Source organism: Sturnus vulgaris, chromosome 10, assembly GCF_052056855.1.
Source record: "Sturnus vulgaris isolate bStuVul1 chromosome 10, bStuVul1.hap1, whole genome shotgun sequence".
NCBI lineage: Eukaryota > Metazoa > Chordata > Aves > Passeriformes > Sturnidae > Sturnus > Sturnus vulgaris.
Genome location: NC_142252.1, coordinates 24591943 through 24617417, shown reverse-complemented (window position 1 = coordinate 24617417; position 25475 = coordinate 24591943). Strand labels below are relative to the sequence as shown.

The following is a 25475-nucleotide window of genomic DNA, read 5'->3' as shown; positions in this document are numbered from 1 at the left end:
TCCACTTGGAACTTCCCCTGTGGAATCCTGGAGAGGTGCTGAAAACCTGAGCAACTGAGCTTCACAACAAACCCTCAGTGTCATTAGAGGGGAGGGAGTGAAGAGCCCCATCTGCAGTTTGAGTGAGCAAGAGATTCTCCTGCTCTCCTCAGGAGCAGAGCAAAGGCTGCCCAGAGGGGATTGCTGAGGTTTCTCTACAGTTTCTCAGCTCCATAAAGGAATATTCCACATCAAGCTCTACATCCTTTCCCATCAGCACCCAGCAGCCTGGCACACACCGTGCAGAGCACACAGACTTCTCCAGGACATGCTCCCCAGAGCCCAGGGCTCGACCCTGTGTTACACTGATATTGCAAATATCAGCACTGACCAGAGGCTGAGCACTCATTTCCATTTCTGTTCACATCACAAAGTGCAACCAGGAAACTTTATACCCTCACCAAGTTCCTTTCCCGGGACCATATTAAAACATGCTGCAGGTTCTCTCCTAGTTAATCAGTAGCCATCAACAGGAACTTCCCAATCCATGTTTTCACTTTCTAACCACAGTGACAACTCTGGTGGAACAACCCTCAAGCTTCCAGAGACCAGTTCTGAGCAATATGGGCAGGATTTTTTTAAAACAGTATCCACAAACCAAAGAAGTTCTTGGATGAAAAGCTTAGCCTTAACTAGACCTAAAAAATAAATCTGAAGGGATTATAAAACCCTAATATGACAATATTCCATGGGGCATTCACCCATCTGCAGTCTTGGGCTTCTTATTCCACTAAGCCACTAACAGTCACCCAAATATTGATAAGCATTTAAGCTGGTCTAAATTCATGCAGATTTAGATTTAATTGTCACACAAGCCAGGCTCTAAGGGTTCCACACATCATCTGTGCAAATCTCCACTTTAATCAGCATCAAATATCAACATTCACTCAAAATAACTTGCATAAACATTGCTAAAGTTACACATATGGGAGCCAGGCAGAATAGGCAAGGCACACAAAATGGAAGTTCCATACTGCTGACACAAAAAGACATTTTTTCCAACAAACTGATATTTGTTGGAAATTGATTTTTCATATTTACAAAACAAAGTTTTACCTACCTATGGTATTAACTACGTCATTAATGTATGCCTACTTTGCAGAGTTAAACCACCTTGCATAAAACAAAAAAAGTTTTAAAAATACCCTCAAAGTTACACTGCTTTTTGAACAGCAAATATTTTACTATAAATATCACCATCATGGAAAAAAACATCAACAGTGCTTGGCAACAGAAAACAAAACTATCCAGTATGGGATCCTTTTCTTATTTCTCTAGGAACTGCTCTGGAGGAATAAAAGCAGAGATTTTGTCTTGGTTTATTTTTCTGACAGATGAGTTCCCGAATCAAATGTACCATGAGGCCAGAACAGCTGTGCTGGCACCACGCTGGCAGCAAAGGTGTCAGAAAGGCCAAGCCAGAACAGGAGCAAAGAATCCTGTGGATTTCCCTGGGAGCTACTGGAAACTCCAAATTCAGAGATGTCCAATCAAAGAAGGAAGGTCACAAGAGTTTGGGATGCAGATACTGCACTTGCATGCTCTTAGATAGACTAGACTTAGTGAAAATGCAGATTTGTTAAAATTTTTGCTGGGTTTAATCTGGCATTTTGGCTATTCCCCCACTAAACACACCTTGCATCACTCACCAGATGATGACAGAGGCTCAGCCCAACCCTGAGTGTATCCAGTTTGGGTCCTGCTAGAGGACAAATTCCCAGGATTTGCTCTTCAGGAGCAAGAGGAACAGGCTGGGCTCCCTGCACAGCACCACACCAGGGTCTGGCCCACAAGGTGCCAGGCAGGCAGGAATGGGGCTGAGCCCCTGTGCAAAGCACACCTGTACCTGTACCTGTGCCAGCCCAGCCAGCCCACAGCAGCCCCTGCTCCTCCTGGGGCTCTGCATTCCCAGGCAGCTTTTGTTCCCAGGTTTCTCCTCTCCTTCTGGAAGCCATGAAAAGCATGTGTCAGCACAACTTGCTGCTGAGGAAGGCATTAGAAAGGATTTGAACTGACTCCCCATGGCAACGGACCCTGAAAGGGAATTAGCATTTGCTCCCCATTCCTCGAGAAGCCTAAATGGAATTTTTCTCCTCTTTAAGGAATTATTTGCAGGAGGGCAGTGTGCTGCTGCCTCTGAGGTTCAGCTGGCACCTCCTATTCAGGGTAACACTCATTCCACCAGACATGGGATGGGTAAATATGACAGAGTCCATCCATGCTTTGCTTACACAGATCTCCAGTGCTCTGCACACCTTTCTGCTGCCTCTGCCAGCTCTCTGGACACCCATTCACCAACCCCAAATCAGGTTTGGGTTCACTGTATAGAGGGTTTCAAACTGCAAATGAATGCAGGAGTCTTCCTGTAAATGAAAATCTAAAACGTACAGAGACGACTCACAATGTGATAAACTGGGGAGATAAAAATAGGACACCTGGAAAGGACTTGTGCCAGTGCAGCCATGTCCAAGGCATTGTCCGTGCCCAAGGCACCTGCACCTCGTGTACTTGGCCACTACTCAGTGTCTGTGTGGCTCCCTCAGGGAGTGGGCATTTCACACCATAAGATCCTCTGTGCTGGACATCAATTAAAACTGTTGGGAATTGCTAACATTCCTCCTTTTTTTTTTTTTTCACCTGTGGGTGGAACAACAAACAAGCGAAGAAGGAGGAGTTCCTTGAGGCTCAGCACAGCCTGGTGTGACACCATCCCAGCCACAGGCTGGGTCACACTCAGTGTGCAGAGGAACAGGAACTCCAGGTCAGCTCCAATAAATCCCGTCTGGAATGGAGCACACACCACTCTGCACCACAGCCTGGCTCCTCTTGAAGTTGAGTTACTTCAGCCTGAAGAGACTCACATGGGCACCTCATGCCAAGACTTGTAACACACACAGCTGAACGCCCTCTCAGTGGTTTTACATCCTCCAGTGGCTCCCGAGCCTCCTCCAGGGCACGTGGCATCCTCAGCACCCTGTGCCCAGCTTCTCCAGCCCTGCAACAGGCACCTGCTCCAGAGCCTGCCCAGCTCTCCCTGCCCTGGGGGAGCCTTGGTGAGCACCCATCTGCAGTGCCGGGTGCTTCCTCACACTGTGCATCCCCCAGCCTGCCTGCCTGCCTGCCTTCCCATGGCTCAGATGGAAATCCCTCCACATCACTCTCAGCCGCACAGGTACACCTGGATGGTCCTTCTGGAGCGTCAGACGAGCAGCAAAAAGCTCCAAAAGTCAGGAGAGCAGAGGGCAAGCTCAGATCTCTGGAGTAACAACAGTGCCCTCCGTGACCATGGAGACCAGCACGAGATAGCCACCTTTGTTAGGAAACGGCTCCAGTCTCCTAAAATAAACAAGAAGGGAGGAAAACAAACCCAAAGGAGTACACAGAGCTCCCTCCTGGCCGTTAGATCAGTCTGGCACCACCAGAAGCACCTTCTGCTTGTGGGCTGGGCAGCAAAGCCAGGCTTGTCCCTGGCACAGCCCAGACCCACGGGTTCAAAGCAATGAATCACTGCCAAGGGAATCACGCTTTGCTGGCCAGTGCCTCCAACACCCTCCCAAAACAACAGCCAGGACTGCTCAGAGCATGCTGTGCATCCCACCGTGCACAAAACTGCCTGTACAGCACCCTCACACACAGCAGAGTACATTTGAAACACTCATTGAAGAGTTTCTCTAAGAGTCTCCAATGAGTGTCTCACCTCCTCTGCAGGCACAGGCAGAGAATGCTGTCCTGCACACAGTACAGCAGCTCTCCAGCAAACCTGGAAACAGACATTTGCTTCCCTAATTTGGAGGGTTTTCATTTTTTTAACATTCAGGCTTGTTTGAGATTATTAAAAAGCCCAGAGAAACAAACAAAACAACTCTCCACACTACCCCACGTGGCTGTGCCATCAACGTTATCAATTTAAATTGAATTGGATCTTGGGTGACACCTTAGAAAAAAAACTCAGCTTATTCAGATTTCATTAAAGGAAAACTGCTCCATTTATTTGTAGAGCTAACAGAAACACACAGCTTAAAGTCTTTCCGAGAAATAAGGGGCAGCCAAATCGTGAACAGAGGACTAATTTTCATTCTGTATTTTGATGTTCATGAAACCATTTTACTGCCACGGGTATTTCTTGTCTGTGTTTTAAATTACAGATTAGCTCATGCAAAACTGGGAGCTGTTAACAGCGGATGGTCTCTCCTTTGCTTTTATGGAGTGAAAATTTTATTCTCCTTCTCAAATACCGGTGATTTTGATCAAAGTCATGGCGGGACAGCCGCCTCAACGGCTGAAAGGACAGCAGCATTAAATCAATTCCCTAGGCAACCTCCCAAGCCGAGCCCCTATTGTTCAAATAATGAGTTGTGCACCACTTGATCCCAACCCACCAGCTGATCCCCATTTTTATAGACAATACATAGCACAGAACCAGAAAGCACCCGTGAACTGATCGTTTCTCATTCAGCTGATAAAACTTAACATTTCTTTCTGTAAGAGCCTACGGGCATTATAAAATGTAGGAAAAGAGCATCCTTCAGAGTTAAAAACAGATTTTATAAAAGTAGCATGAACTTATTCCAGGGAGCTGACGCTTAAAGAACCGGGAAGACTTTTTAACAGCGTGCATACACTCTGCTGCCTCTCACCTCCCAAAAAAACTGGATTTTCTTTCCGTATCTCCACATTACCTTTAACTCAGGTGCCTCACTGCAGGGTTGAGCCCTGCCTCTCTGTTCAGCACTATTACCTGCAATTATTCTTTCATATTTCAGAACGAACACTTTAACTTTTCTTTCATTTCCTAAGTTTTGCAACACGTGGGCCAGAAGTCCCAAGGACAAGTAAATCAGGAGGGCCCCCTGAAAACAGGCAAACACTGTGTTTTGTAACTCAGGAGTTAAAGCACAATTTAAACAAAGAGCCTATGACTGGTCCATCAGATAAGGCTTATATCTTTCTCCCTGGAATTTAATAACACTTCTTCTAAAACACTTTTCGGCCAGGTGGAGTTGAAGTTCCCAGAATTGCACAGAGTAGCTTAACTACAACAAAATGTGCATGGAGTTTAATTCATTGTACTTCCTTCTAATAAAAAAAAAAAAAATAATAATTTGTGGAATAGGGAATTAGAAACAAGGCATTTTTTGGGAGGACTCAATGCAGGGACAGGCTGGACTTTTCTCAGCACCGTGCAGGTGGGGACGGGCGCTCTCCCCACTGCTGGCTGCTGTCCTGCGCTCCTCAGGGGGGTCGGGATTTTCCACCAAGCCTCATTGAGCACGGCTGGGCTGGGGCTGGGGCGAGCCCAGCGGCTGCGCTCGCTCCGGTTTCAGTGCCCAGGTGCTGCCCTGGCACATGGCGAGCGGGGCACGGCGGCTGGAGCCCGTCCCGGGTTCCGCTCCGTGCCCAGCGGCACAAACACGGCCGAGGCACCGGGAGAGCCCCGGAGCGGCTCCAGCGCACAGCCAGGAGCTGTTTGTGGAACTGGCTGGAAAAAAAAGTTACACCTCGCAAATCTCCAGCTCGGCTTCGGGCTGCGAACACCGGGAGAAACCAGCATCAACCGCATGGGAAAGCCGGCAGGGACACGGTCCCGTCCCGCCGCAGGACCGCGCGCAGAGACGGGGCTCGGGGGTCCCGTCTGCCCGCACTCACCGGGGCTGCTGGGCTGGGTCCGGTTCGCTGCGGTGCTGTCCCTCGCCGGGCTGGGCTGGGCTGGGCTTGGTTCGGTTCGGTTCGGTTCCGTTCGGTTCCGTTCGCACGCACAGCCCCAGCCGGAGCGGCCGCACAACCTGCTCCGTTCAAACGCCAGCGCTGCCGCCCGCCCCGCCCGGCTCGGCCCGCCCCCGCCGCGGGCCCTGCCCAAACACGGACCGGATTCTACGGAGCGGAGTGCAGCGTCCCGTCCGCCCGGCAGCGGCCGTGGAGGCCCGAGCCGAGATCCAGCCCCGGTGTTGCCGCGGCCCCGCGCCCGTTCAACCTGCTCCATTGCTCCATTGTGTGCGCTGGGAGCGGCGCGGCGGCGCGGCTCGCTCCCTTCAGCGCTGAGCCCGGGACTGAGCCCCCGGCCCCGCTCCCCTCAGCGCCGAGCCCCCCGGCCCGCTCCCCTCAGCACCGAGCCCCCCGGCCCGCTCCCCTCAGCTCTGAGCCGGGACTGAGCCCCCGGCCCCGCTTCCCTCAGCGCTGAGCCGAGCGAGGGGCGGCCCCTGCCCGGCGGTGCCATGGAGCCCCCTGCTCTCCATGCCCCCTGCCATGGCAGGGACACCTCCCGCTGTCCCAGGCTGCTCCAACCTCAATGCCCAGCCTGGCCTGGGACACTGCCAGGGCTGGGGCAGCCGCAGCTGCTCTGGGCACTCTGTGCCACGGCTTCACCAGCCTGTGAGTAAAACAATTCTTTATTAAATCCAATCGGAACCGATCCCCCTCCAGTTAAAGGCATTCCCCGCTCTCCTGTGACAGCAGCCCTGCTCCGCGGTTTGTTCCCAGGGGATGCGAACAGCAGCCCCGTGCCCGCTCTGCCGCGGGTGTTTATTGCCGTCTGCCTGACATGCCACAGCGGCAATAAAAGGTCTGTGCGGGGTCGGAGGTATTTTCTTGGGCCATTTGGAGGCCGGGTCTCTCCTTTCACTCCCTGTGGTCCTTTGAAGATGTCGCATCGCTCACGGCACATTGAGAGTTGCAGGGAGAAAGGCACAAGTGCTGAACAGTTTAATTCCTGTCCTTATTCCCGGATTCCCAGTCACAGAACTGCCTCCTCGGTTGGAAATCCTCTGCTGCGGGTGAAGGGATGGATGGAACTCTTGAGAGCATCTCTGGGGTTTTTATGGAATGGGGGAAATGCTGCTGCTCCCCCAGGCAGCCCAGCCGGGTGCTCAGATTTGTCTCTGCTCCTATTCCTGCTTTTCCAATAGCCAGGCCTCCCACAGAGACAGGATCTGCAACCTCTCAAGCCCTGCACAGATGGGAATCACAGCTTTGAACTGAATTGGGCTCTTTCTAAGGGGGGAGGGTATGCTGGTGGGTTGGTTTGTTTTTTTTTAAAGATAAGCCCTGCGTGATAAGGAAAACAGCATTAACAAACAATTACAGGACCTGACCCTCAAGAAATCATTTGTCACTGCAACCCCAAATCCATGTGAGGGAACAACACACTCGACTCACATTCGCCCACACCTCACCTCTGCTTGCTAGAAATGTGGCATGTGGCTTCCTGAGACTTTTCTCTCAGCCTGACAGTGGATTTTTGATAAATCCTCCTCTGACTCATCTACAGAACAGAAGTGTGAAGTCCAGAATTATATTTAATTATTACAGAAAATAAATCAGACGTGTACAATGATGCCCAGCTTGGAAGAGCTCCTCCTACTCCCCAGACACAGGAACACCTATAAACCCCCAGGAGAAGTTAGGGATTATTGCCGAGCCTGAATGCAACTTTGGGGTTAAAACTCAGCTTTTTTTTTGCTCCGGAGCTGCCACAGCCAACCCAAACGCCCTGAATGTGCAAGAACCAGGGTGCTGGCTCAGCCCTTCGCTGTTCTAGGCATAAACCCAGAATCTCTTTTCTCATTTTCCATTTTTAACAGCACAGAGCCCTGGTTTGCTGCCTCCCTTCTCCCCCACGCTGGGTTCCAACACACTGCAGGTATTTCATGGCTCACTGCTCCCCAGCACCAGCCTCACCCTGGGAGGACCAGGAACAAAAGCAGTAAAGAACCACTAACATCTATTCTTCCCAAGGAAACTGGTTTTTTTTTAAGGATCTCGAGAGTCACAACTCTGCCCTGAAGTCAGCAGAGAAAATGCTGATGTAGCAACTAACTGCCAGACAAGCAGTGCTCAATTGAGTTTTTTTGTAGCAAACTCTTCTCCCCAGTGTTTCACTGGAAAGCAATCACACAGAAAAGAAGAAAATCTGTAAAACACTGCATTTCAAATAAATATTGGGACTGTGGGAGGTTAAACAAAGGTCAAGGGCTTGGTATATAAAACATATAACAACAAACTTAAGAAATTCAATCTTTATTCTAAGAATATTTACAACATAAATAGTAATACACTCATACTTCACATGTGTATCAAAAATAAAGCAAGAATTCAAGTTCTTAGCACAGTCTGATCTTGTCAAATTTAATGTTGAAGTTTTTATTAATCTAATTTTAGGTACTTACAGAACCATCAGAAAGAAACAACACAGGTTTTTCCTCTTCAAATAAAAGTTGTCTTTGAAAATTTTGGATACCTGACACTATATTCTTTGATACACCAAATGATGTTTATTCCCCTGAGGAACTTTAGTTATTACAGCCTTATCAGCTTTTTAAGATCAGCCATAACAAATCACCTTTTATATGACTAACAATGCAACCCATTATTCAAGATGAACGAGTTTTAAACCACAAATTACACCAAAAAGTAGCGTAAGAACAGAATTCAAACAAAAAGGGTGTGTTTAAACCCATCCCACCAGCTTTGTAAAGGCCTGACATGGGGTTTCTGTCCAGTGTGGGCTCGGCAGCAATGGCACATTAGAGGTGTGAAGGGACTCTGCCCCTCAAACCTGCACTGGGCAGCACAGCTGGGAGGAGTTCAGCAGGTGGGACACTGGAAAACTACTTTGGGACATCACTGTGGGCAACTTTGGCACCAGAACATTTTCATTGGTGGCCTGCACATTGCTACTGAACTTCAATCCCACGTGGGTTGTGATATGGGATATATTCTAAACAACCATGAACTGTGGGGTTTATATTCTGTGTAACCCATGAACTGTGGGGTTTATATTCTGTGTAACCCATGAACTGTGGGGTTATATTCTGTGTAACCCATGAACTGTGGGGTTATATTCTGTGTAACCCATGAACTGTGGGGTTATATTCTGTGTAACCCATGAACTGTGGGGTTTATATTCTGTGTAACCCATTAACTGTGGGGTTTGTGTTTGAGACAGGGACCCTCAACATCACAGCACTGTTTGTGATCACAACACAACTTGGGGAACTGCACTCCCCACCTTTTCACCTCTCACTAGAGCTTCTAACCCAGCTCACAAACTGCTTCAGCCTCTGCAGGAATTTATTGCTGTTTATACGCTCCTGGAGTGTTTCAGAGTAGCTCTGGTCTTTCCATATGCCTTTATTTTTCTTCACAGCCTTTAACTCAGCCCGGAGGAACCTTTTGTGCAGTTTCCAGTAGAGGTGGGAGTGGTGGGGCAGCCCCTCAATCCGGGCTGCCCTGGCCAGCCCTTGGCTCAAGAGCTCTTCGTTCAAGCACGTGCTGAGAAATCCACCCTGTAAAAACCACAACAGACAGATATTCACCATTGAAACGAGGTTTGGGCTTTGGTGTGAACTCCCTCAGAGGTACAAGCCTTACTCATGGCTGTATCTGCACTTTGGCAGAAGTTAGAAGTGAAGAGGAATGCAGGTGATTTAGAAGCCAACACCAGTGTGAGGGTGGGCAGGGCTGGCACAGGGTGCCCAGAGCAGCTGTGGCTGCCCCTGGATCCCTGGCAGTGCCCAGGGCCAGGCTGGAGCAGCCTGGGACAGTGGGAGGTGTCCCTGCCATGGGCTGGGACTGGATGCTCTGTAAATCCCTTCCAACCCAAACCATGCTGTGATTCTGTAATGTAAGGCATTTGTGAGGGAACACTGGATAACAAACATCAGGCTAATCAGAACTACAGGCTGCCTTTTTGGCACATTCATGCCATGAATCAGCCTAAAAAACTGCTCCTGCAATCAGACTTGCAAATGCAACATTTAAAATTCACACCAAGGAGGATAAATCGTAAACAATAACATTTGTTAAATGTGCTAACAGTGACTACAGTCACATCTAAAACTGCAGATAAGAGCCAGGTTTTGTGTCTCTACCTTATGGACCAGAACGAGGCAGTCCAGGGCCGAGCTGTCCCTCGCCAGGAGCTGGAACCACAGGGGCTGTTTGGGGAGCAGCTCCCTCTGCAGCCAGGCTGTGGCACCTGGAGCCAGCTCCAGCCCGGCCAGGCGGATCAGCAGGAGCCCCTCTGGCTGCCCTGCAATGGAAAGGGACAAATCTGGTGCTGGGGAAAAGCTCAGGCTTGGCACAGACCCTCAGCTGTTTGTAATGCATTGATTCCCGTGGACTAAAAGAATTCCTTTTAGTTCCTCAAAGCAAACAGGAATTTGGTCTCATCTCTTTTTCAGGGAAAAAAATATATAAATTCAAGATTGCCTAATTCAAAATGAGTTTTGGATTATTTTGCATGCAAAGAAAAAGATCTGCTGCCACTCTCAGTCCCTATCCTCCATCCAAAGGGGCAGGAGCATCAGCACCTGCTGGTATTTGCACAGCCAGTGTGAGAGTCACAGACTTGATGGACAGTTTGTTTCTGACAGCAAAACTGTCCTGAAAAATGGGTGTCTGCAAATAAAAGCACAATCCTAACAGAGGCTTTTCGCCAGGAATGAGATGAGCTGTGCAAGCAGAAGCACTGCCTGAGTGTTCACTTCTGCTGCTGGAAAATATCACAGTAACTGTAAGGATGAACACAAACACTGCAGTACAAACTGTACAAACTGTATAGGTCTCCTCATGTCTTTTATTCCTCAATTTCCCACCTGCAAAGCACAGAAAGACCAAAAGACAGAGATGGAAATGTGCCTCAACCCTTCCTCTCAAGATTGCAGCACATTTCATTTCTGCCCTTGCTCTTCACACTCTTTTCCTCATTACTCACATTTTTTCTGGATGGCTGTGATGAAAGGAATGCTGATGGGAATGTGCTCAACTTCCAGGCCCTTCTCTGTGATGTGATGTAATTTCCCTCTCAGTTTCACATTCTTTTCTACAAACTCCACAGGTATATCCAAAGGATTTATGAACTTTGTTGTCTATTGATGGAAGGAAGAGAAAAACAAAATTTTAAGAAAAAAATATAGAGCAGTTACAGCCACACTAAATCCAACTTCTTAAAACAGTTTGGGAAATTGCATCTCTATTATTAGACAGCATGGGCAATAAATATAGATATATATTAAATAGTGATCAGCTGCACAAGATCAGCTGTGCCAGCCCCTCCACACTTACCATTTTCCCTGTTTTTTTACAGGACTTGCATGGATATAAAAACCAGGTTTAGAGAAAGAACAGCAACTGCCATTTTTCCAGCAATGGCCATTGAAGTTCACTTGAGAAAAGAGTGTTTTAGTAGCAGCCTGAATGGGGGTGGGATGGGGCTGAAAGGAAGCCAGAGCACAGACAGCTGAAAACAAAGGCGGAGCAGGGAGGGCAGAAACAACCCCGGAGAGGGACAAAGGCAGGTGAACAGCTCTGAGAAGATCACAAGAAGATTAAATTTGATACCACAGCCTGGGAGGATCCAAAGGGGATGGTTATGTGATCACACAGGGAAACCAAGCTGAGCAGCAGCGAAGACTCGGGGCATGGCACAGGAATGGAGCAGCCACAGGTTTGGGGTGAGCGAGAAGGACACGTGAGACCCCAAAAAATTAAGACCCCCAGAATTTAAGACACTGAGGTCTCACTGTGAGAGGCCTTAGCAGAGCACTGACCAACTTCGACAGTGAAACCACTGAGCACTGGTGTACAGCTGCTGAGAAATAAACCCCCCAAAACACCACAACCAGAGATGTGTCTCCTGTGTGTTATTTATTCAGCAAACCTCCCCCTCGGTCCACAGGGCCTCCCACTGGGAACACAGGAATTTAGGACCTTGCAGGCAGGAAGCCTGGAGGTTTTTAGGAACAAAAGTTGTTCAAAGCTGATCTCCTTTGCTCTGGAAGCTCCACCAGAGGGGTTAATGCATACACAGGCCCTTGGGTCAAAACCTACCAAACAAAAAACAGAAAAAGAATTCTGGCAACATTTGTAGTTCAGGTTTTCTGGAAGGATTTTAAAGTAAAAACTCCACACAAATGTTCTCTTATATCATTTGGAATTGTGCAGGGGGAAGATGAAGGGAACTGTGATTTTTTAAGCAGCTGGAACCCTGTGGGATCACAGTGGCTCCTGCCTGTGGAGGTTCAGCTTCTCCAGGAGTGAACAGTGCTGTTAGTCCAGCATGACCTGACCATCCTGGGAGCGAGGGAAGATTTGGGTGATGCTAAAAGCATTCAGAAACAGTTCTGTGTGTGGAAGGACAGAGAATGCTCGAGGCAAGCAGCTGTTTTTGGACAAGGGAGGGTGGTAAAGCTGCATAGTGGGATATTACCCCTCCCAGGGGAACGGGAGAGAACAAGGGACCTGTGGAGATGCCACAGGACAGCGACATCCAGCCTCTCAAGACCTGGATCAAACTTTGCTGTTTTTTTCACTCGTTAATCAGTAGCTGCAGCAGGACCGTTATGATTAAGCAGTCGCATTGTGAACCTTGCACGCTTGGCTAATCTTTAGTTTTAAGGCAAAGGGAAGACAATGCCAAGATGAATGGGCTGTCTGAGCCACCAGCAGTGAGGCAGCCGGGCTGAGCTCCTGGGGAAGGGCAATTCCAGCAGTGAGACCACTGACCACTGACCCGCTGACCACTGACCACTGACAGCCCAGGCCAAAGGGATCCTTTGGTTCTCAGACCAAAGGAGGGAAGGGCTGGGCCTGGTCAGCACGAGAAACCACAGACCCAGTTAACACAGTGCAAATTGATAGAAAAGTCATGGAATTCGCAAGCAGTGAAAATGCCGATGCTTTGTTAAAACACATAAATAATGTGAAGCATTGAGGAATGGGGAAGCCTTTCGCGGAAAGCACCAGCTCCTGCTTTGGGCAAAGCAGAATAAAACACGGGAACGTTTGGCCGTGCCGCCCGGAGCAGCCGCGGGCGGGACAGCTGTGAGGGACGGCAGGGCCGGGCCGGGCCGGGCCGGGGCCTCCGCCGCGGGCCCGAGCGGCCGTGCCGGGCTCTCCCAGAGCCCCCGGGCCCGTACCGGGCTCTCCCGGTTCTCAGGGGCCGTACTGGGCTGGCCCTGCATTCCCTGGTTCTAAGGGACCGTGCCCGGCTCTCCCCGGTTCCGAGCGACCCGTGCCGGGCTCTCCCTCACCCCCCGGGCCCGTACCGGGTTCTCCCCGGTTCCGAGCGGCCCTGCCGGGCTCTCCCCGGTTCTGAGCAGCCGTACTGGGTTCTCCCCGGTTCTCAGCGGCCCTGCCGGGCTCTCCGTGACCCCCCGGGCCCGTACCGGGCTCTCCGCACCCCGGGCCCGCACTCACCACACGGTAGCTCCGCGCCAGCAGCAGCACCCCGGCCACGGCCGCGCCGGCGATCAGGCCCTGCGGGGGAGAACGGGGCTCAGCCGGGCCCAGCGGGGCCGCCCGGCCCGGTACCGGCCCAGCCCCGGTGCCCGCCCAGCCCCCGGTACCCGCAGCAGCCCCAGGTGCGCGTCCGCCCACTCGGAGAGCCGGGCCAGGGCCAGCGCAGCGCGGTCCGAGCCGCTGCTGCCACCGCCAGCGCCACCGCCAGCGCCACCGCCCCGCTCCGGCATCGCCCCGAGCGCCCCCGCGGCACCAAACAAACACCGCGGAACACTGCCCGGGGCCACCGTGCCGCCCAGCAGCAGCCCCGTGGCCCCAAATCTGATTTACTGGCCCGAGCAGCCCCGCCCGGGACACTGCCAGGGATCCAGCGGCAGGCACGGCTGCTCTGAGCACCCTGTGCCAGCCCTGCCCACCCTGCCAGGGAACAATTCCTGCCCGAGATCCCATCCAGCCCTGCCCTCTGGCAGTGGGAGCCATTCCCTGGGTCCTGTCCCTCCAGCCCTTGTCCCCAGTCTCTCTGAGCTCTCCCTGGAGCCTTCCCTTCTCCACGTTGAACTCTGCATTGAGCTCCTCAAACCTGTACCACACGTCCTGACCCTTCAGATGCTCCTTTCTTCTTGACATTTTAAATTTGGTTTGTTACTTGTTTTTTTTTTTTTAATGTTCAAGATTTTGAAGTCCACAATAATTCTAATTTCTTTATAAAGAAAAATCAACTTTCAAGCAGAGCTGGTAGAAAAAAAGTAGCAAGATCAAAATTTTATGGGTGCTCTTCAGCAGCCTGCTAAGGGGCTGGCACAGCAGCAACATTTCCAACTTACAAAACAGTTACTTAAATTAAAAGCACTAATCCATAACCTGTTTTACCAGTTTGAAAAAGGACACAGTTATTTATTTCAGGTAACATACTATTCCTACCGATTTGGAGTTTATGTGCAATTTTGATGTTGTTGAGATAATCTAATTATTGATAAGCAATCCTTAACCCATCTTTATCAGTGACAAGTTTCACTGGCACCTTTAGAAATTGTAAAAAAAAAGTTGCAAAGTAAAACCCAAATCTAATACACAGCAAATTTAATCTCTCAGTTTCTGCACTTGAAGTTTCTCTTCACAATCAGAAAAGTTAAAACAACGCCTCCAGGATGCAATTAAATAAGCAGCTCCAGTGAGGATGCAGAACTGAAGTGCCTCACAGAGGTAATGCAGAGGAGATGGTGAGACAGGAACCGAAAGGTGCAGCCATTAATATGTTTTTGTGTTGATTTTCTTCTTATGCAGAGGAGGAATTGGAAGTGCACAACCCATGTGATTTCTCGTAGCAGAGTGTTTTGGCTGTGCCTGAAGCGGGAGGTGTGTCCCTCAAGGGAGAGGGAGGGGACAGAGGACAGGAGGGAGTGTCCAGCGAAGCTCAGGTCAGTGTCCTCTTCCTCCTCCCTCCCGCTGCCACGGAGAGCCTTGGTGCCCCCCCAGGCACTCCAAAGGCAGTATTGGGTCACTTTTCCCCCAAAACACACAGCAGAGGAAGATCCCAAACGCCCTCCCAGCTCAATCTTTCAAATACTGACAAGAAACACGGCAGAGAACCTCGAGCACCTTTCCAAGGGATGTTTAATAGTTTTCCTGTTTAATACCGATGTTCCACATACACCCAGCGGGGTCCGAGTGCCCCTCCAGCACCTGTGGGTCCCTAAGGCACTCAGGAGGGAGCTCAGTGGGAGAAATCCAGCGGGAATGTTTCCACCACATGGCACCAGCAGTGAATTCTGCAGCAGGTCTGCCCCACTTTGATTTGTGTGAGGGCGAGTCCTGCACCAGCTCCCTGGGCATTTGGCAACTTTGTCATCACCAACTCACTCTTCTCACCCTCGCTGGGGGAAGTCTCGGTGTTCCCACTGCTTTCCAGAACGGATATTCAAATTTTAGTAATACAGTTTGGAAACCAATGGATTGGTTCTCCTCTATCAACTCACCCCTTCCAAAGGCCCACGTGCCCTCCCTCGGGAAGCACCTCCAGTTCCAGCTGCAGGACTCAAGGCTCAGAGGATTGTGCGTTACTCCAGTCCTACCTTACAGCATTTTGCCATCAAGAAAGTACCTTGAACGTAAATCAAACTGCCTTGAAACAGCGGAAATAAATTAAACAAATGTAATTTGCTTATAAAAATATTTTCTTATAAATCTTTAAAGCTTATAAAAGCCAGAAAATACATTTAAAAGAATCTCTGGAAGATTTCACCCTTTGAGGCGTGGTTACAGTTCAGAAAGTGAGAAGCAGCAAAGCCCACAGACCTCTCACACTGATCTTCCCACCAGGAATTCCATAGTGTCATGCTTAACCTCCAAGTCAGAATGCCTTGGGCATCCTTCCCCGGGTCAGCTGCCCTGTCAGATCATTTCTGTGTGAAAATAAAAGCTGGCACTCAGCTGGCAATGCTGCTGCCTCTGCAGCCAGGGCACGAGGAGCTTTCCCAGAGGTGCCTGTGGAATCAGCAGCCAGGGGTAAGCACGGAGCACTGAGGTGCAGCTTTAGCCATTCCTTTCTGAACTGAGCCTGTGCTGTGGTGCCTCAGCCACACAGATCTCCCTGGTGTGGCACACAAACACCGAGATTCCGGGGTGCTGATTATGGGATATGTCTTTGTAATAAAACTAAAACCACCTTGCTGGTCCGTCCAACACCTGAGTGCATCAATTGCTCCTCTTGCACTTCCACGAAGACTGTCCTTCATCCTGCAGCTTTTTGAACTTTGGTCCGAGGAAGAACCACCAGGCAAAGCCCAGGATGACACAGATGACAGACTCCACGTAGTAGCCGTCCAGGGTGGTGACACAGGAACCCCCAGCTGCTGTGCACAGCTAAAACAGAGCACAGGTTAATGCACTGAGCACACAGCACTCCAGAGCTGCTTGGCTCTCCCTGCTCCTGGGCAGCACTAAGTAGAGCTGTTTACTCTTTGTTGTTTCCTATGCAGTTGGTCAGAGAGGCTTTGGAGCTCATCAGCAGCAGGAAAAGTAACAAAGTACCAAACCTGCTCTAAACATGTGGGAAATGGAGCACATCAGCCCAAAGGGCAAACTCCACAAAACACAAATGGCCCCACTGTCTGTGCAGGCCTGGAGGTGCAACCACTGCTCCCAGCCTCAGAGAAAGATTTCTATCCTAGCCATCCTTGCTGTGGACTCCCCAGACCTGGCAGTGTCCCAGGCCAGGCTGGACATTGGGGCTTGGAGCAACCCTGGGACAGTGGAAGGTGTCCCCCACAGCAGGGGGTGGCACTGGATGGGCTTTAAGGCCCTTCCAACCCAAACCATTCCATGGTTCTGTGATTCTGTATCTGGGAGAAACACACCCAGGATGGTTTTGAACTGGAAGACAAACCCCCAGCATTCACAGGGTGATTGTACAGCCCAGGATTGTTTCTGCTATTGTTTGGCTTTCAACACTGCTCTAATCCCAGGATTAATCAATCCCCTGAGCTGAGGTTCTGTCAGCATTTTCATTATTCTGAGACATGTCAAGATCAGATTAGGAATAAGATGGGAGTGGTGGTGGTGGTGGAATGTCAGGAGGATGTGAGAAAAGATCAGAGGAGTGAGGTGAAGGAGGAAGGACTCAAGTTCAGTAGAGGCTGAGACACAAGGAACCTAATTAGTGACAAGCTAATGTGTGAGAGGCTGGGAAAGCATTGGCTGCAGTGATGTCTCCCCTCTGCACCAGCAAAAACTGCAACTCCAGTTCAGACAAGTCATGCTGCACTCCAGAACACTTTGATCATTTAGAGAACCTCCACGTCCAAGAGCATCCTGGAATTTAGGAGTGAAATGAATCTCAGTCATGAGCACAGACAAAAAAAACCCCAAATATTTCCACTCTTCAGCCATGTCAAATGTCTCATTTGCTGTGAGGAGGAGAATTTGAAATGCTGCTTTCCCAGCAGTTTTGTGTCCTGTTGTTTGATCTGTGTACAGCAAGGTCTTTGTTCTCTTCCACAGGGCTCCTAGAACTGGGAAGACTGCCAGTCCCACTTGATTTAATGGGGAAAGTGGACACCAAAATCAGAGAGCAGAGCAGCATCTTGGAGATCAAGGCAGGCAGATAAGAATCCTCCAGGGAGACAGGAGGAAGAAAAACCTACCACAGAAATGGAGGGCCCTGGGGGACAGAGCCTGCCAAGGACAGAGCCCCTGACTGCACAGCTCAAAACCATACCCACAGGCTCCTCACACTGCACAGAATGTGGCACCAGTCTGCTGCCTCCCCCCCAGCTCAGCACAGGAAGAAAGGGCCCCCTGCTCTGCAGCTGCAAACCCTGGGTAAGGGCTTGGTTATTCAGAGTGTGCAGGTGCTAACAGACTGGATTTTATCAGACAGGAAAAGGAGCTCCAGCAGTGAGAATTTTTAAGCATGAGCTATACATTGTGAAGCTTTTCAAAGGTAAAACTGCAAGAAGCCATTTAACTGAGAGACTGAGCAGAGACACCCCCCCCCCCCCAGCTCCCAGACTCACCTCTGCAGCTTCTGCAGTGGCACAGGTGTGGCCCTGGGCCCCAGCACACTCCTTCACTGTCAGGGGGTCCACCAGCCACAGGGCCACCGTGGAGGGCCAGTTGCCCCCCAGGTTGGAGACAGTGTTGAGCAGGGTCATGTAGGTGCCCCCGATGAGCGGGTCGCTGACCTTGGCGTTGAAGGCCATGATGGCCACGTACATGCTGTACAGGGTGATCTGAGGGGACAAACACAGCCCTCTGTGCTTGAGACAGATGGAACCCCCAGCACAAAGCCCTGCTGAGACATCCCCTGGATGCAGCAGCAGCTTCTCCTGCAGCCTGGCCCTGTGATGACACGGGGAGTGGCATTGCTGCTTGTCTCGGGTCATGCTGCAACAGACCCGGCCTCACATGCACTGGCATGACTTGAGTTATCAAACTGAAATACAATCAGCCAGCTAAAATAGCACCTAAACACAACCCTTCAGCATCTAAAGTCACCTCTCAAGGCACTGCATGTACTTCAGTTCTGATCCAAACACCACGCTGGATCAGGTGTTTGTTTCCCAAGTCTTTGGATCAGATCCATTGTGATGTTCCTCCAACAATCACGGTTTTTTCCTAGGACCAGGATCACATAACTTTATTTATCTGCACAACCAGTGCATTCATCAGCACGCCCATCAAGCTCAGATACAGTTCTGGGATTTCTCCAGTTTCTCTGGGCTTTTGAGCTTCTGGGTCTGGGGAAAAAAGAACCTGGGGAACTACACCAGACATGGACAACTAACAGTAGCTGCATAGATGATGCCCAATGGAGCACAAGGAATAGGGAGAAATAACATTGGCGAGTGTACTGGAAGTCAATCCTGCCACACAGCACAGGTCAGGCTTGGAAGGATTCAGTGTGACCCAGCACAAGACAGGGAACAGCATTTTCCCTCCCCACACAGTGAGTGTTACCTGGTGTAGAGCATAACTCAGCACCACTGCAGCATAGTAGTAGACAGGAAATCCTCCTTCATGCTTTACTTTAGGAGCCCACCACACCAGGAAAGCGAATTCCAGGCCAAACAACAACCTGGAGGGATGAGAAGGATGATTTGTTATTCCCAGTAATTCTTTCCATGTGTTTCCTCAGCACAAAGCAACCACTGAACAATCACAGAGAGTACATTAAAATAGTTTAGATCTGAATAGCAACACCTATTTCTATCTCAGAGTTAGACATCAAATATTTGACAAGCAGTAACATGGTTAGGTAGGAGCTCTAATGCTGCTGTACATGCACATCCCAAGCACCTCATGCTCTGCTTCCACACAGTGACACTGCATCAATCACACAGTTCAACTCACTGTGGCAATCCTGACACACTTCTGTGGACCTGGAATTCAGAGAGTTACACACAAAACCCTACAGGTGATGTGAGCACACAAATTGAGCACACATGTGAGTGTGTTTCACTAAAATGAGCCTTTACCTGTAAGGCATTGCTTTGTAGAAGGTGTTCAGGGGCTGGGGCCCCGCTGTGTATTTGCTGATAACCAGGGGCAAGATGATCTGCAAAGGAACCATTGGAACTGCCAGCAGAGCCAGGTGTTCTTTGGGGACTCCCTCCTCCACCAGCTTGAGTCCTGTTACAGCATCTGCTGCTGAAAACCCAACCTGCAATGTCAAGGAGACAAGATAAGCTGAGGAGAACAGGGAGTTTGGCTAGAAATTCAATTTACTCCCTATCACGTAAACTGAGAAATGGGATACAGGACAAGTCACTTCTGCCCCTGATTTGATTTCCAAATTAGTTCTGCGTGTTCTACACTTGCACACTCTCATTGTCATCAGAGCCAAAACTATTCCAAGAACATTAAGTAGCACTGCCATTCATTCCTGTGCCTTCACTGCTGCTGGCATCCTCAATGTCCAACTAGGAGCCATGGAAACCCAGCTTGGACAGAGTTGGGGATTCTGAGCTAAAAAGAAACATTTCTGTCCTTTTAACTGCAGGCCACACAGCCTGTTAAAAAATGTGCTTTATTTTAATACCACATTGCCACCAAACTTCTCTTCAATACTTGTGTTAAACACAAAAGCTCCCACAAAGCTTTTCTGCTGCACAGCCCTGCTCAGCACAGTGAGATAAGCCATTCTGCTTCAATTTCATGTGAAAATTCACAACTCTGAGGACAGCCAAAAGCTAAGTTACATCCCAGGGACTCAGCAGCCTTCCAGACTGATGCCAGCATTTAACAATTCTTAAATGTATTTACTTACTTTTGAAGTGAGGATCAAGATACAGAAAGTAAGAACTGCTGGCATCTTGATTATTGAGAATAGCAGCCTGTATGTGTCAGTAATGCCTTTTGTTTCTTCCTTTGCTGGTATTAGCTCCTGGTTTTCCTTCTTCAAAAAGGCAACCAATGTAGTGGTAATTAAGAAGACAGCTCCCCAGAAAAACAGGAAATCTGGAGCAGAAAATAAAATGAAGTAAAAATTTATTTGTAGCAACCACGACTGACATTTGTAGAACACAAACCTAATAATCAAAGTGGAATAAAAACAAGCAGCAAAAGCAAACCACGGGCACTGAGCTACACACGGTGAGTGACACAGCTCTGCCCTCCTCTGAAAGGAGGTGTTTGCTGGAGCTGAGGCACAGGAGCAGCAGCAATCCAGGTCAGCTCCCTGCTGTTTGGGGGGTTATTACCACAGTGAGCATGTTGGAGGAGGAACAGAAGCAAAAATGAACGTATGGAAGGATTACACACACAACCACCACAGGCTGGTGAAGGAGGAAAACCACAGGTAATAGTGAGAAGCCAGGGAAGAAGCTGCAGAGGCAGAACCTTACCCTGCAGTCAGTGCCTCACTGAGCCCCAGCTCCACTTCCCTATCTCATACCCATCTCCCACCTGCAGGAAACCGGGATTTAGGAGTGTCAAGACGGCCTGAGGGAAGTTTTTACAGAGTTTTAAGGAGTCCTCAGATTTATCTGCCTGAAGTGGAGACTTGCCAGCATTTAAGGGCTCTGTTTTAAGCAGATCAGTATCTGCTAAATCGTGGATGTAGGGCAGTAAAAAAACACCAAGAGAGAACTTTTAGATTGAGTGAATGGTCAAGATAATCCTATCCTCTGCCTCTACGACAGGGGCAGGAAAGAACTGAGCCATGTGCAGAGGGTAGGACAGAAGCAGCCTTTAATCTTCCTGGTCAGGAGCAGCTCCAGAGCCTCCGGGAGGCTGGGGAGGAGCAGGAGGGCCGGTGAAAGGGCAGAGACAGCACAAAGGTTCCGTCAGTTATCACCTGCTTCTCATGCACAGGAGGAACAGGCTCAGCAAGCATGCAAGAACACATGCAAGGACTGCTCCAGCTGTGTCCCACCATTCTCAGGGTAACAGAAAAAAGGCTTTTCACTCCTTTTCTGCTACTTTTTCTCTTTCCTAAAATAAACGTGACCTCACAAGCAACACTGTCAGATTGCTCTTCCTTTAAAAAAGGTGCCCTACACAGACATTCTCAAGGAAAGATGCATTTTCTGAGTCTCACTAATCACAGCTGCTGGATACAAAGGAGGTGGAGGAGCTCTCTAATAATAACCCTGAGCACTATCACTGCAGTGAGACACACAGTGCAAGGATGGGGATAGAAATAGCTCTGAGCATCATCACATGAGTGCTCCTGATCAGGCCAGCCCTGTCAGCTGCAGCACAGCACTGCAGGGGCTGCATCAGCAACAAAGCAAAGCAAGAAAAAAAAAATATATATAGTAGTTCAGACAAGAAAAATCGAGGTTATTGAGGCTGTAGGCAGTTTATACAAAAATGAGGCACATTTCCTTTCAAATACAAGGAACCTCACTAACAGGCTACAAGCAAAAGAACTTTGAAATCAGAGTTCACCTAAGGGATTTCAAGCACAAACTTTCTGCAGCACCACTGCTGCTTCCCCCATCCCTATTTTGTTTCTGCAAGCTGCACTGCTAGTAACAAAATAAACCACTGAGATGGGGCAAAACAAGTTTTTGAATTAGATCAGAGATGGATCAGGCTGGAGAACAACCATGAGGAAGGTACCCAGGTGGTAGAGGTGCCAGCAGCTGTAACTGTGCAGGTGCCCAGGATCTCCTCCCAGGAGGAGGGACAGGACAGTCCCTCAGTTACCTGTGACAGTCCCTGGTACAGGTAAGTGGGGGTGGCCTTGAAGGGGCACCTTTGTCCTGTGTTCACTCTTTCCTTGTCCTTCGTGCTGGAATGGGCAAACCAGGCAGGAACCACAAACCCAGCCTGGGAGCCTCCTCTGCTTTTACAAAAACGGAATCCATCTGAACAGCAAGTGCTAAATAAACCCCTGGATGTGCCAGGACAATCAGCCCACAGAAGGGTTTTTCCCATTTCCTTCTCTGGCACTTCAGCCTGCCACAGCCCAACACAGCCTTTGGTTTGGTGTATTTGATGATGGTTTTACATTTGTCCATATTATTTCCTGAAGTTAATGAGAACAATGAATGCTGCTGCTCCTCAACAACTCAAAGCTGACTTAGGCTCACAGAATATCTTGAGCTGGGACAGACCCACAAGGATGATTCCAACTCCTGGCCTGGCACAAGATAATCCTGGGAGCCTTGTCCACAGGCTCCTGGAGCTCTGGCAGCCTCAGGGCAGTGCCCACTTCCTGGAGAGCCTGGGCAGAGCCCAGCACTCTTTGGGGGAAGAATCTTTTCCTGATATCCACCTCAGCCTCCTCTGACACAGCTCCAGCTGCTCCCCCAGGGTGCTGTCCCTCTGGATCATGGAGTGTTCACTTGTTCTTTCCCTGGCACTGGGCTCAGCCTCTGACAAAAGTGCTCAGAGATCTGAGCTGAGAGAAAACATTCAGCTTTTCCAGCAGCGAAGTTTTCTGCTGCTTTACCTGCCCAAACCTGCTCATCAGGAGCCCAGTACAGCCAGGGCAAGGACAGTGAGCCCCTGTGCTCCTGGGTGAGCTGGTTAATCCTGCTGCTCTCAGGGAAACACCAAACTCTGCCAGTCACACACTGGGAAACAGACATTTCTTACAGTTTCACCATCTGAAAAACCATATCCTGCAACTCCAGTGTCAGTTATTTGCTGTTCTTGCTCCACTCACATCAATACTCCAGGGCAAGTTAAGGACATTGCATTGGTGCTGCTTGGGATAGTATCTTTTAAAAACAGCACTTTTGTAATAGTAACAAATCCATTTATATAAACAGCCCTAAGAGGGAAAAAAACCCAACCAACCAAAGCCCTGGGCAGTGAGGGATGTACAGCCAAGCCAAGCTGTCTGAACACCAGTGCCTGCAAGTTGCATCAGCAGCCAAGACGTCAGTGTGCACTGCAGGGAGAGGGAAGGGACACGCCAGCCCAGAGCTGCACAGCGCCAGGGAAAGCCAGGAACCAGCCGGGATACTGGGAGGGCCACCCTGTGCTCCTCTGCAGGCCTGACACGAGGCTGGCAGCAGGGAGCAAAGAGGAGGGCGAGTTAGCAGTGGTGAGAGCTGCAGAGACCAGGCAAGCACAGCAGCCTTGGAAACTGCTGTCCTGATTCATCCCCGAGGAAGGGGCAGGACAGAAAGCAAAACTCCACTCAATTCCAGCCTGTTTTGGCATACCTGACCTCTGAGACACGAGCAAGGCAATCAGTGTGAGGGGGAGAGGAGACTGAGACCATGAGGATCTGCTCTTCACTGCCAGGTCACCCTGAGGCTGCAGCCAGAGTGGTGCCAGGATTGCCTGTCCTCCCTCAAACTTGCAGCCAAACCAGGTGCACTCAAAGCATCTCCTGGGTAATACCCCTAACATCAACCACCACACAGAACCTTCCTGAGAAAAACCCCCAAGCCCAGCAAACAGAAACATCCCTCCACTAACAGCTAGCTATGCTTGGATTGCCACACACTAAAGAGGAAAAGCAAATCCCCCTTAATTTTCTAAAATAAGGTCTTCCTTCAGAAACTGGCCACATGCTCAACCCTGAACACATTCACTTCTATTCTGTGAAAAATATCATATTGGAATAATCTTTTTTTTTTTTCATTCCTCTCTTCTTCCCAGATGGAGACTTTGGCTTGCCTTTTTTAAAGAGTAATCCAGTCCATGGCCATTAAACTTAGAGGAAAAAAAAAAAAGTTCTTCCAAAGTGCTTAGGTCAGCCAAGACAATGACAAGGCAGGTTCCCCACACACTTCAGCCCAGAAAAATCTGAAGACCAGTGCATGTAGCAGTGGGCTCTGCCAGCCTCCAGGCAGGCTGTGCTATCCCACGGGGCAAGGGACGAACCAAACCTGTTTGGCTCCCAGTGTCAAACCACAGAGGGCTCCATACTCAGGGAAGACGCATCCTGAGGAAGATATAACCATTATTATTAGGAAAAAATCCTTCCCTGTGAGGGTGGGCAGGGCTGGCACAGGGTGCCCAGAGAAACTGTGGCTGCCCCCGGATCCCTGGAAGTGCCCAAGGCCAGGCTGGACAGGACTTGGAGCAGCCTGGGATGGTGGAAGGTGTCCCTGCACAGGGAATCCTTGGAGTCCCTTCCAAACAAACATTGCACGGCTCCGTGCCAGCACACCCAGGCTGCAGTGCCCGCCCGTACCTGAGAGGGTGACGATGCCCTGCGGCTGCGGCTCGAACCGCAGGTACTTGTTGCAGAAGGAGGCGGACTCCAGGGCCAGGAACAGCACGTTCCCCAGGAAATAGCCGGCCGTCTGCCCCACGGAGTTGCAGGTGGAGGCGTAGCCCACGTTCTCCCGGGACAGCATGGTGAGCGCCCAGCCGTCCACGGCGATGTCCTGCGTGGCCGCCAGGAACTCGAAGAGGAAGAAGGTAACGGTGAGGGCCGCCACGTCGGGGCCGCGGCCGTGGCCGTCGCCCAGCAGCGCGTCCACCTGCGTGGACATGTAGATCATGAAGAGCCCCAGCACGTACTGAGTGGGCACCAGCCACGACTTGCGGCGGCCGAAGCCCCGCAGGTAAACGGCGTCCACCAAGGGCGCCCACAGCAGCTTCAGGCTGAAGGGCCAGAACACGAAGCTGAAGAAGGCCTGGTCGGTGTAGCTGGCGTTCTTGCTCTGCAGGATGAGCGGCACGCTGCCCGCCAGCCCCAGCGGGATGCCCTGCAGCACGTACAGCACCAGCAGCAGCAGGATGCTGCCCAGCTCCGCGCGGTACCCCCGCGCCCGCGCCGGCGTCGGCAGCAGCGCCTCGGTGTCGCCGGGCAGCCCGTCGGGGGGCGGCTCGCCCGTCAGGTCCAGGCTGTGCCGGCGGGTGCCGGCGCGGCGCTGCCGCCCGCCCTCCTCGGCGGCGATGGCGGGCGCCATGTCCGGCAGCGGCAGCAGGAGCGGCCCCGGCGCCGCCGCGCTGAGGGAACCGCCCCACCCCGCGCGTGCCAGGCGTGGCCGCGCCTCATTGGTGCGCGGCGGGTGACGTCATGCATAGCTCTGCCTCCCTGACCCTGATTGATGGTCCCGCAGGGGCAGCGGGACCGGAACCGGGAACAGGAACCGGGATCGGGGATCAGGAACCGGGATCGGATCGGCATCACTAGAGCGTCTCCGTGCTCAGGAAAGGCTGAAGGAGCTGGGGCTGTTCAGCCTGGAGAGAACCCCAGCTGAGAGTGGCCCTGAACCATGGGTGTCCCCATGTGTTTCCATGTGTCCCCATGTGTCCCTGGCCAGGCTCTGTTCCAGGGGCCC

At 50.6% G+C, this 25475-nt stretch overlaps 2 protein-coding genes across 3 annotated transcripts; both read right to left on the bottom strand.

The window, feature by feature from the left end:
- Positions 1–8036: 8036 nt before the first annotated feature.
- On the bottom strand, positions 8037–13545 carry MISO1 (mitochondrial inner membrane subdomain organizer 1). Its single transcript, XM_014886109.2, has 5 exons — positions 13383–13545; positions 13234–13293; positions 10751–10904; positions 9906–10066; positions 8037–9320 (listed from the first exon to the last, which is right to left on the bottom strand). Exons 1-5 carry the CDS (start codon positions 13503–13505, stop codon positions 9048–9050), a joined length of 771 nt encoding a protein of 256 aa, XP_014741595.2. The 5' UTR covers positions 13506–13545; the 3' UTR covers positions 8037–9047.
- A 1326-nt stretch (positions 13546–14871) lies between these two features.
- Positions 14872–25156, bottom strand: SLC33A1 (solute carrier family 33 member 1). 2 transcript variants are annotated; one of them, XM_014886145.2, is made up of 6 exons: positions 24377–25156; positions 20042–20232; positions 19251–19435; positions 18733–18850; positions 17790–18005; positions 14872–16137 (listed from the first exon to the last, which is right to left on the bottom strand). In XM_014886145.2, exons 1-6 carry the CDS (start codon positions 25098–25100, stop codon positions 15970–15972), a joined length of 1602 nt encoding a protein of 533 aa, XP_014741631.1. In that variant the 5' UTR covers positions 25101–25156; the 3' UTR covers positions 14872–15969. The 2 variants fall into 2 exon arrangements, with proteins under 2 accessions (XP_014741631.1, XP_088027238.1); XM_088171112.1 differs by lacking the exons at positions 18733–18850; positions 20042–20232 and having other exon boundaries at positions 24377–25112.
- Between the last annotated feature and the right edge of the window lie 319 nt (positions 25157–25475).